Source organism: Cuculus canorus, chromosome 27 (assembly GCF_017976375.1).
Source record: "Cuculus canorus isolate bCucCan1 chromosome 27, bCucCan1.pri, whole genome shotgun sequence".
Lineage (NCBI taxonomy): Eukaryota > Metazoa > Chordata > Aves > Cuculiformes > Cuculidae > Cuculus > Cuculus canorus.
This window is the reverse complement of record NC_071427.1, coordinates 5,961,816-5,973,952: the sequence shown is the minus strand read 5'-3', so window position 1 is coordinate 5,973,952 and position 12,137 is coordinate 5,961,816. Positions and strand designations below refer to the sequence as shown.

Here is a 12,137-nt window from a genome sequence, read left to right as displayed (position 1 = left end):
TTGGAGCCCCTGATCCAGTGGGAGATGTCCCTGCCCATGGCAGGGGTGGGACTGGGTGGGCTTTGAGGTCCCTTCAACCCAAACCATCCCACGACTGCATTATTTAGTTGATTTCTCCGTGGTTCTCCCTGCAGGCTAACGCCTGCGTTCCACAGCGCCCACCTCCCCGCCAGCCCCCGGCCCCGTGCTCTCCTGTCCTTGGTCGGGGCGGAGGAGGCAGTTGCTCCGCTCGCAGCACCGCCACGCGGAGGCGGTGGGCGGAAGTCACGTGGGTGGAGTGGGCTGTGTCACGTGGACTGGGTCACGTGAGCGAGGCGTGACGTGTCACGTGGTGCGGGGCGTCGGGGCGGTGTCACGTGGGTGGCGTGTGCAGTGTCTCGTGGCCGCGCGGCGAGGCGGGAGCGGCCGAGCCTCGGGGGACGGGGCTGAGGGGACGGCGCCATCTTGGGGGGGTGGGCCTGGAGTAGATCTCGCACCTCAGCGGTGGTTGCTAGAGCCGAGCAGGGTGGCAAGGGCGTCCCCTGAGGGGTGGGGGAGTAAAGCTGGGCTGGAGTGAGGTTCGAGGAGCCTTAGGCTGTGAGAAGTAACGCCCCACCTGTCCCTCAGGCCGGGGCCGCCTCTCCTCTGTGGCTCCTGTGCAGCCTAGGATTGCCCCTCTGGGAAATGTTAAAGCAAAAGGTGCTGTAGGAATCCAGGGTGGGAGCTGGGGTTTGCCTGCTGAAACAAAGATGTGGTGGGACAGGGCAGCCACAGGCTCTTGGTGTCTGTTGTTGCCAGGGCTGCCTGTCCCAGGTGCTGCACAAAGAGGTGGTCACGGGGAGCACAAGCCCAGGCTGTGGAACAAATCTGCTCTCCAATACCGTGATCATGTCTGGGAGTTGGTGCTGTAAGACAAGGCAGTGTCTTGGCACGTGGGTAGGATTTGCCCATGCAGGCTGCTGCTCTGGCTTACAGGGGCCAACAGAGTTGTTTTCTGGAAATTTCTAACCCATTTTGCTAATGAAAAGCGTTCTCACCCACGCAATGTTTCACGTGGCTTGCACTAATACAAACTGTTTCTTTAGCTGTTGGCATTTGGTTACAGATGAAAATGCAGAAAGAGCAGAGATCCATTCTATGTGAAAGCAGATTTGGAATCTGACTTTGTGGTTTCTGCAATTGCAGATGATGAGTACCTGCTTTTAATTGTGCTCAAGGGCATCTTCCTTCAATGGGCTACTAAAATTCCAGGCACCTGATTCTAATTGTCTTACTAGAATAGGAATTTTCTTTTTAATAACTTACGGCTGATTTGATAGGTGAATCTATATAACATATATATACAAAAAGGGGGGAGAAGCGCCTCCTGTATGAGGTGAGGCCAGGAGAGTTGGGGTTGTCAGCTTGGAGAAGAGAAGGCTGCAGGGAGACCTTAGAGCAGCTTCCAGTATAGAAAGTGGCTCCAGGAAAGCTGGGGAGGGGCTCTTGATCAGGGAGCACAGGGACAGGATGAGGGGGAATGTTTTTGAGCTGAGAGAGGGGAGATTGAGATGAGACCTTAGGAGGAAATTCTTAGTTCTGATAGTGGGAAGGCCCTGGCCCAGGTTGCCCAGAGCAGTGGTGGCTGCTCCATCCCTGGAGGGGTTCAATTCTCCAAAAACTGGAGAATTACTGTAAATAAATCAGTTGTAGCTATGATTCTCTTAACTATTTAAACCAGCAAACTGCTGCAAAATGTTCCCACTTGTTCTTACTGTTTGTGAAATAATACTGGACACCCTGCAGAAAAGCCAAAACTTCAGATCCTGCAAATGAGAATCCTGGGTTTGGTGCAAAGCTTGATTTGCTTGGTAACAGCTTGGAATTGCTGTTAGATTTGTTTCTAATTCTGATTAGTTTAAATGCAGGTAATAGCTACAAAATCTTGTAACAGGGTTTGGTTTTCCGTCTGTTATAAAAATAAAGGGATGTTACAAATTTTACAGTGAACAAATATATACAAATATATACAAATATTACAGCGAACTTAAACTGCTTTTAATTTTAGGCCATCTGGAAGAAGTTATCTGAAAAGAAAACTTAAAAGGTTTTGACAAGTTTCAGAAAATATTTTAAGACTACAGATACTTTGGAAGGCTTTGCAGGAAGTTTTCAAGGACTAAGAAGAAATTTCTGCCTGTAATTATTTAATGAGAAGGAAGAACAACTGAAAAGAACTTATAGTGGAGTCTAAAAATGAGTAGCACTACTCTTGTCCTTTTCCTTGTTTTGCAATTAGCACACCCGGTAGAAACATCTGTTGCCAACTGCATTCCCAGAAAAACAGTGAAATACCAAGGTAAGTAACAAATAGGAATTTCAGAAGCAGAAAGAAACAGTGCAGGGTTAGGAGTTATTTTTTATTGGGCATAGAAAGAATGCAGTGAATGGTTTCATCTCGAGCATTGCAGATGCACTCATCCACATGTGGCGAGGAGTGTCTGCACAGTCCTTGTTATAGCTGAAGGGTCTGGGCTATAGGTAATAGTGGTAGTGTTTTTGTTCCTGTGATAAATTGAGGAAAGAATATCCATGAAGTTAGTCAACTGCTTTCATATTATTTAGAAGATGTTCTGGAAATGTGCATAAGCTTTTATCTTTGCTCTGTTACGATTTGTCTTCAATCCGGAAATTTTATTACATAACACTGATAAATATATTTAAAATAACTTATCTTCTGTGTTTTACAGCTGGAAAAATAACCGCTTTTATGAAAGAAGGATTATCCAATGTTTCCACTCTCCTTGTGAATGAAGAAACCGATATGTTGTTTGTTGGAGGCAGAGATGCAGTGTTTGCTCTTGACTTGAATAATATTTCTAGAGAAATAGCCAGGGTAAATTAAAGACTTTCCCCCCCAGGCATACTTTCTTTAAATAAATATTTTGCCTGGGGTTTTCTTAATTTGAACCTAATGTTCTGATTTTAAATATAATGTATAAGTATTACTGTTTCAAGGCTTGAAACTTTATCACAGAATCTTCTAAGCAAAGCATTACTTAACCAGGTTATTGCTTATGCCTTGTACGCCACAAAGGTGCATAGAAAAATGCTTGCTCACCCAATAAGTCCAAGGGTTTGGGTTTTTTTAAACACAACATTTTGTGATGAAAGAATTGCAACCTTACAAGTGTTTCTGGCTTTTAGGAATACTGGTTTGCTACACAGGAGAGACAACTGGAATGTATTCATAGAGGAAAGGACGAGGTAGGAACTTCTGTTTCCCTCTAAGTTATTACCTAAAATGAAAATGGTGATAGTATTGAGCTGCTTTGTTACGAACAAAGTCAAAGTGGATTCATTCATATCTGTTGGGCTTGTTTGCTTGCTGCTGCTAAAACACCAAGATGTCTTCAGATGTAAACCGCTACACTATGTAAATGTTGGTTCTATTTTCTGTTTTAGCTAAGATGCCAGAACTACATCCTCTCCCTCCATAAGATAAATAACTCTTACCTGTATGTTTGTGGAACCAACGCGTATCACCCGACTTGTGATTATATGGTAATAGTATTGGAATACAAGTTTTACTGACCATATTTCTAAAAATAATCCTATTGAAAATGAGAATTTTTCCTAATTCTCTTATAAAAGAATGGCCAGAAAAGTACTTATTAATTGTTTGGGGGTTTTTCATCCTATTTAAATGTTCATTTGCCTTAGCTTATCCATGGGATGAACCTGAGCTTGCAAGGAAGAGTTGAAGAGAGCAGAGGGCGGTGTCCATTTGAACCAACTCCGAATTATGCATCTGTTTTTGTAGGTAAGTTTGGACTGGCATGCAATCTGAAATGGTTTTCCTCATCTAAACGAAGGTGCTGGTTACTGTTACCCTAATCTGGTTTTGCATGTCAACCCCAGTTTGTTCCCTACATTATGTCTTTGCATTTTAAAAATAAGTACTTTATACTTTTCTGGGTTTTTTCCAAATCTTTACAGATGGGGAATTTTACTCGGCTACTTCAAATAATTTTTTGGGAACAGAACCTATAATACTTCGCAATATGAGAAATCCTGTAAGAACGGAGTTTAAAACATCATGGCTAAATGGTAAGAAGGTTGTTTTTTATATGTTTCAGTTTCTTGAACTTTAGTTTATTGTATGAATTCTCTCTGCAATGCAGTTGTATGTTACAGATTGATGTTTTTGAACAGGAGCTTTTCAACAAAGCACAGACTTTTAAACGAATTTGTGACCACGGACTACAGTGATAGATGAGCCACAGCCCCTTTCCATTCATGAAGGCACAGTTCCTTCTCTTAATGTTTGATAGATTTACAAATACTTCTCAGCCCCTTCCTTGTCCACTAGTCCACAAAAAAAGTTCAATTAGAGTTAATTTTAAATTAATATCTGGCATTTATGTTTTTCTTGGAATAAACTTAGTGTTTTGTGTATTGATGTGTTTCAGAACCAAGTTTTGTCCACATGGAATTAGTGCATGAAAGTGAATCTAATCCAAATGGAGATGATGATAAAATTTACGTGTTCTTCACTGAAACAGCTGTTGAATTTGAATTCTATGACAAGCTTCTGGTGTCCAGAATTGCCCGTATCTGCAGAGTTGAGTATATGTAGTATAAAGATCTTCTGTAGTGTATTTCAGCTGAAGTTTCATTGTGATGAACAAAGGTATCTACACCGGCCAACTGCACACAATTCTGTCATAGGTGTTTCATTTCTGAGCAAACTTCCTCTTTCCCTGCTAGAACAGCATTTGGTTGTCCAGGTTGCATGTGGTAGCTAAACCTGCTCTTTTTGTCTTTGTCTTTAACTGAGATTTGTATTGAAAGGCCAACTATCTTTTTTCCCACTAGGTGAAAATCGCATCTGTTTCTTTGTGCGCTCTACAGTGTTGGTGTTGTTCTTTTCATTTAGGGCGATCTTGGTGGAAAACGCATATTGCAGAGACGATGGACATCATTTTTAAAGTCCCGCCTTTCCTGTTCCATTCCAGAATTAAACTTCCATTTCAATATTGTCCAGGACATCTTTTTCCTTAGGAGAAGAAAGTGGCAGGAGAGCGTATTTTATGGAATTTTTTCCCAACAATGGTGAGAGAGAGGGCTATATTTGCTGTTCAGGTGTGTCATGAACTGAGTGAGGGTTCTTGCTTCACTATTAACTACATATGCTATGTGTTTTAATGGACTACATTTGTTTTTCTTACAAAAAAGCTTGATCCAAAACAAAAATGGGTTTGCTGAAACAGCTGAAAACAAAATGGGTTTGATTCCTGGGCCAAAGCCTTCCATAAAGACCAACCAAAAGCTTCTAAGCCAAGTTTTGAGAGTTAGTTGGATGGCAGGGCAGTTAAAACTTACTAGATATAAAATTACATAATTATGTAAACAAAGCCCTGAGTTCTTCTGGTCGTTATTGCAATGAAGGAAATAGCTGACATGTCAAGGTGTGGAATTATTTTCCTGTTCCAAAAGGACTATCTGTCATGGCCTGTTCATCTGATGTTCTGTGAGAATGAAAACAGAACTCCAAAACAAATACCTTGCAAGTTTTAGGGTTAACTAGCTTTTTTTTATTGCTCTCACTAATGAAGAAAAACAAGACAAAGGGTATCAAAGCTTTACATGTCAAACAACACTAATGACAAGGTCACCGGAGTAGGTAAGTAGATTCCTTTGGGTGTGGCAGAGGCTCTGGCTTGGCATGCACTGGTAGAGCTCAAATCACATCAGTGCCTGATCCGGACACTCCTAAAACGCTACCTGGATCTCCCGGCATCATTCTGAAAAGTATTGTAATTGGAGGCAAAGAAGGAAAGTATTGTGCTTTTCAGTAAGAAGAGCTAAAGGGATTAGGAGAGGAATTAATGGTCTGTGTCAGCAGTGTGGAGCTAAAGGGAGGAGAGTTCTGTCAAACATTGATTATTGTGATAGTTGGGCTCATCTGTCTGTTGACAAGAAAGGTTGTCAAAAGGTCTGCTTCTCGAAGTTTTTCCAATTGATTTCAGGGCGGTTACTTGATTTTTAACAAAAGCAGATTTAATACCATCTTTTATGAATATTTTGTTGTATTGTCGTCTTAGTGACTCATAACTGCAACAGGGAAGTGGGTTTAGTGTTGGGTACCTTCGCACTAATCCTGGAAAAGATACAGCCATGCACGCTGTAGAGATGGGATTATTTTGTAGTAGTTCTTTCCATATAAAATAATAAAATGTGCTTTTATTTTGTGTTGATATTTTTTTTCCTTCTCAGGGGAAGATTAGACATCTCAGCTGTTTGTGCTTACAGCATGAAAAATATTGAGGAAGTCTTCTCCAAAGGAAACTACAAAGTAGCTGTGGCTGTTGAACATTCCCCTGTTAAGTGGATGGTCTACAGGGGAGAAGTGCCGGTTCCACGTCCGGGCGCTGTAAATATAAATTTATTTGTTCTGATTAAAGAATAGCCTCTGGATTATCTTTGGTAGCAAATCTTTAGCTTGTGTTTTACCGATATAAAGGCAGTGTTTATAACTGGCAGAGAGATCCCTGCTTGTGAGGGCTCCTGGAAAAGCTGCCTTGCTAGCAGCTCTCCTCCACAGAGATGTGGGGATATTAGCTTGTTCAGAAAGCGTGAGGAGAATACTGATTTTGAAGATAAGTAGAAATAACTGAGTGTTTAGAAGGAAATACTCCTTTTTTTATATGCCTTGGTGAAATATAAAAGCAATTGTAATCATGTTCGCTCTGTTTTGTTCCAAGTGCGTTGACAACTTTGCCCGGAGTCTTGGCTATAACACTTCTTCTGACCTGCCTGACAAAGTTCTGCAGTTTGTTAGAGATCACCCTCTAATGGATAACTCTGTAAATCCAATTGGTGACAGACCTGTGCTGTTGAAGAGAGGTTCCACCTACACCAGGATTGTTGTAGAGAGGGTAACTGGCCTGGATAAACACACGTACAATGTCATGTTTCTAGGAACAGGTAAGTGCTTTTATTTTAGGAAAAGATACTCTACTTATGTATTTTGCTCCATGATTTTTTTCTAGACTTCAGTAAAGTGAAATAATTCATCAGCTGTTTGAAGTTTTGCATTCAGAAGCTGTCTTGCTAGTTTAATGTTTTCATCCCATTTAGATTAAATGTGTTTGTCTTGTTGGACATTCAAAGGCTCTCTTTAGAAACTTTCCATATCAAAGGGTATTTGACATAATAAAATTTGGGGATTGTTTGAGGTCTTTTTTTTTCCCCTGGAAAAAAAAAATTACTTCTCTGTTATTGAAAGCAAAAGTCGGAATTGCTTTGAAGAACTAAAAAAATTCCCCGTGCCCAGGAATGTCTTCTAACTCTCAATCTAATTTCAACATGAATTATCAGGCGAAAATGTTAGGCTGTGTTTAAACGAGTTTATCTTTAGAAATCCATTTCATTTTATGTAGATGATGGATATTTGCATAAAGCTTTCAGTTGTGATGGGGAAATGTTCATTGTGGAGGAGCTCCAGCTGTTCCTGTCTCCTGAGCCTGTACGAGCTCTCCGGCTGTCGTCTGAAAAGGTAGAACTTCTGTCCCTGCATACAGAAAGTGACTGCTCTAATAGCTTGCCTCTGGCCTTGCTCTGCTCTGTTGTTCTGGCTCTTAAATAGCCTGTAAATGTATAACTATTCTACTTCTATCATTTATACTTTAATAACAGAAGCACAAGACATCTTTTTTTTCTATAGAAGAAATTCTGTGTGTCAACATAGAACTGAAACAAGCCTTCATTAAAAAATCACGGAGGGAACTCTTCAGTGCTGTGGCAGGCTAGGTTTTTCCCTCAATCATAACCATCTATTATTACAGGATTGTTAGTTTGCTGATATTTTTAATAAGTACTAGAAAATCCTGCAATCCGTATTCAAAAACAACAGCTTACAATCTCAGTCACTGTTGTAAAGGAATTCCCTCCTGCTTTTATAGGGAGTGCTCTATGCAGGGTCCCAATCTCAAGTGGTGCAGCTTCCAGTTTCGGAATGCCGGCGATACAAGTACTGCCTGGATTGTGTCTTGGCACGGGATCCGTACTGCGCGTGGTCTCAGTCTGCTAATGAATGCGTCCTCCTGACAAAGCAAGCTGGCTCAAAGACTACGTAAGTCAAAAGCTATTGTTTCAGCTGCACACCTGAGGGGAGCTTGCTTTGTAAGTGTCCTCTTAACGGCTCTAACACAAACCTGGGATGGTTCCTAGAAATGGAATGACAGAAGCTGGAATGCTTCTGTCTGTGTTTTCATCTGTTTGGTCTTTGGGTTGTGTTGTTTTGTTTTTCAGGAATTTAATTCAAAGTGTGAAATATGGGGATGCTTCCAGCTGCCTCAACGTTGGTATGTGAATGTTTGTTTTAAGAAAGAATATTCTAACTTCCTGCGAGCTCTGATCTCTGTGCTCACTGGAATCTTTGCATTATAGAAACCTGCAGAATTAGTATTACATTTTTGAACTACAGAATTAAAATTACATTTTGTCACTTTTGAACTTAGACCAAAAAACCCCACGCTGAGCTGGTGCTGCCTGGTGCTCTTAACCCTCTTAAATGTCAGTGCCTCAGTTTAGACTGAAACTCTGACTCTCAAGGGGAGCGTAAATGGGACCTGTTTGGAGTTACTGGTGTCCCTCCCACTTCCACCTTGTGGAAATCACACACATCAGCTGTCCTGTTAAGTCTGTCACTGCTTCAGGGTGCTGTTCTGAAGATAATGATGTGATCCAGGAGCATGCTTGAAAAGAAGGCTGTTTGTTATCAGCCACTTAAAATCAGTTTGTTTGCTTTTTTAGTAGGCTTGGGAAATTGATTATTTTAATGTAGAGCTACAGATGTGTGGGATCCGTTGTGCAGGGACTCCATAATGAGTTGTAAGACACAATGCTTTTTGCAGTGACAGAAGGCGTTTCTCTTATCCTCACTTAAGTCTCTTCAAAGTCAGAGTTGTTTTCAGCCGTGTGTATTTTAGACGGCACAACAAATGATAACCAGGGAACTGGTGGGACAGTGGAGGAGCTCTGACATAGCTGATAGAAGCGCTGGGCAGGCAGATCAAAGCATTTCTGAGGAGAGATGTCTTTAACCAATATAGAAATAGAGGCATACAAAAGTGAATCTATTTATGCAGACAAAATCAGCCTAAAACCTGGAAGTCTTAAACTTCCAGTCCTGTATTCATTCTGTTCCATGGCAGTGGAATAAGGCCGGCGCGATGTCCCTGACAGATGGTCAGACCTGTCAGTAATGGGATTTCCTTGTCTTTACCCCTTTTCATTTCCTGTTGTCAAGACTGGTGAATGAAATTTGGTATTTATTTGAATATGTATTTGGTTTAGTAAGTTAAACTAAATCCCTGGTGTTCTTACTTAAAAGAATTCTTTGTAATTTCAGAAAATAGAGTGAGAAAATGTGTCTTTACCCTTGGAAACAATGTGTTTCTCAAATGTGTTCCCCTGTCCAATCTGGCAAGTGTGGTGTGGAAGTTTAACGGGAGCAGGCTTCGGACTGAGGACTCCAACTACCTCCTGTATGATGGAGGAATGGCAATATTCAATGTGACGCTGGATGCGGCCGGATTCTATGATTGTCTCTCGGTAGAGAAATCCAGAGGGAAGGAATTCCATATCATTGTGGCCCGCTATGCCCTTTACGCCCAAGAAAAGACAGAGGAAGCAAATGTTATTGCCATGGCAAAGAAGCACAGTGAAAAAGGAACTGAGGAGTTTCAGTCTTTAGAACCATCTTTGTTACCAGACGAGGCAGTGATACAGGAATCTCTGGGGAGCCGAAGAGAGAAGATAAGTTTAAGAGTCCTAGGGGCTGGTTCTGTTATTCTTTTCATGTGCTTATTGATTTGGAACTTCTGCAAGGGTCACTTACCTCTGCTGTGGAAGAGCAGAGAGGCCAGTTCAAAACCCACTGATGCAGCTGGCCCGGAAAGTGCAGTGCTGGCTGCAGAGGGTTTGGGCGGTGTAAGGGAGAGTTCAGACACACAGACGAGCATGTCTTAATGAACGCTTGTGAGCTTTTCATTAGGAGTGCAGCGGAACGCATAGCAGTGCGAGTTACACAGGGCGCTCTGGGAGCTTGCGGCTCCCAGAGCCCTTTGGGGAAGCTGACATGATGTTTCCTGTTCAGGAATGTAGGTTTGGGTGGGAGTCAGAGGCTCTGGTTTGAAGACGACAAGCTGTGCTGTCTGTCATGTTGTGTTACCAGTTATGACTTTACAAAAGCAAAATTCCATGTTTGGGTGCCTTTTGGACATGATAGAACCATAAGAATAAATTTCTTTCAAAAATTGACACTGATCCACTTTTTTGTAATGCTGGGGTTGCCCAATTACAGAAATTAATCCTTCGGAAGTTATTAATACTCAGCATTTAGTGCTTTCACCTTCAGACTCTCTGTTTAATCTACGAATAGCAACTAATTAAGTCTCCCAGTGCCCCAGGAGGTTGCTGCTATCCTCATTTCACACGCGAGGTTTACATTACTCGCCACTGACCACAGCCACTATTGTGTCAGATCTGGGGCTTTGTTTGAAGTTCCTGAGTCTTTTCCTATATTTTACCTACCCTTTTTTCCTCTCCTTTCCCTTTATTTAACTTTCTAAACTCTTTCCATGCATGTATTTTTACGACTTGCAAGAAGCCAGTTCAGGGATTGCTGCATCAGTCTGTTACGCTGCTGCTTGGCAACGTAGCAGTTTCCACGGAAGGATGCGAGGTGGGAACAGTGTCAAGGTAAAGCCATAGGCACAAAGTGTGGACAAGAGAACCAAATCAGATGGACGTCTGACAGTTGGAAGGCCACTGGCAAACTGTGACACCAAGGCCTGCCTGGCTGCCTGTCTGCAATGGTATCAGTGCCATGCAGGAACCAGATCGGAGGTGAATGTTTTGTATTGGTTTGAAAGGGAGTCTCCTTCCTTGCGGCTCCTTTGCCTCCCTGCTTCCTCTCTGCAAAGGGCTTAATGGACATTAATGATGCGAGCTGGAGGGTGCCATGTAACTAATGCACAGGAAGGGATCGAGACATCCATTCCTGTCTTTGGGGACACTTGATTTCTTCCCTTAGTGGCAGGGAATGCAGGTGGGATACAAAACTCCATTGCAGAAAATCCTCACAAGGCTACCGGTATTTGGTTTCAGTTCAATTCCTGCTGATGCAATTACCCTAATTTAAACGTGTAAAATAATTAGCCTCTAACAGAAGTTGTAGATGAGTTACAGTTAACAGGTTGATAGGAAAGATGCTGTGCCCTACTTTTGGTGGTGTCTGTGGTGCAGTTTCAGTCCCTTTGTCATTGGGTGCCACATTGTGCATAGGAAGGACAGAGGATTTGGGGCAGGAGGAGCGCTGGGATGCTGCGCCGGAGCAGAGGCCGTCCTTGGGCTGAGCAGCCCTACACTGCTCCAACTTGCACCCTGCAGCAACTTATCCGAGTACGCTGAGAACACCGACCTTCCCCATCGCTTCTGACCACAGCTCGGAACTCCTGAGTGCTGCCAGCTGCTGCCTTTGTTTCAAGCAGGGCATCACCTTAGCGCGCTCAAGGTATGTCCGGATGGCACCGTTCAAATGACAACTCCAAACACAGTGGTGGTAACAGTGGGGACGCTGGAGATGAGGAATTATAGCCAGTAAACTGCCCTTCTAGATACATCGCAAAAAGGGGTGGGGGTGAAACGCTGGAAGCTGGGTATGAGAAGCAGCGTTATTGCTGGTGTTTGTGCTATTGGGGTTGAATCTTTGCCTCTGGGAAAGCTGAGGAGGGACTCTGTCAGCGGGTGCAGGGACAGGACGAGGGGGAGCAGTTTTCAGCCGGAAGAGGGGAGATTGAGATGAGACCTTGGGGAGAAATGTTTTGCTGTGAGGTTGGGGAGGCCCTGGCCCAGGTTGCCCAGAGCAGCGGTGGCGTTTTCCCACTCTTCCTGAGCCTTCCCAGCTCTTTCTACTCTTCCTGGGTCCTCACAGCTCTTCCTGCTCTCTCTGGCTTTTCCCACTCTTCCTGACTCATCCCAGCTCTTCCAGGCTCTCCCGGTTCTTCCCACTCTCCCTGGCTCATCCCACTCTTCCTGGCTCTTCCCTCTCCCGTCCCTTCCCTCTCTCCCCGGCAGGTGGTGCCGCCGAGCCGGCCCAGCCCCGGGAA

At 43.1% G+C, this 12,137-nt stretch overlaps 1 protein-coding gene across 1 annotated transcript; it reads left to right on the top strand.

The window, feature by feature from the left end:
- Positions 1-1,983: 1,983 nt before the first annotated feature.
- Positions 1,984-10,250, top strand: LOC104065829 (semaphorin-4E-like). Its single transcript, XM_054050308.1, has 14 exons — positions 1,984-2,317; positions 2,709-2,854; positions 3,166-3,225; positions 3,424-3,522; positions 3,682-3,781; positions 3,958-4,068; positions 4,431-4,582; positions 4,898-5,073; positions 6,238-6,394; positions 6,726-6,948; positions 7,404-7,519; positions 7,926-8,095; positions 8,275-8,327; positions 9,377-10,250. The coding sequence occupies exons 1-14, from the start codon at positions 2,215-2,217 to the stop codon at positions 9,994-9,996; spliced, it is 2,286 nt and encodes a 761-aa protein (XP_053906283.1). The 5' UTR covers positions 1,984-2,214; the 3' UTR covers positions 9,997-10,250.
- Positions 10,251-12,137: the final 1,887 nt, after the last annotated feature.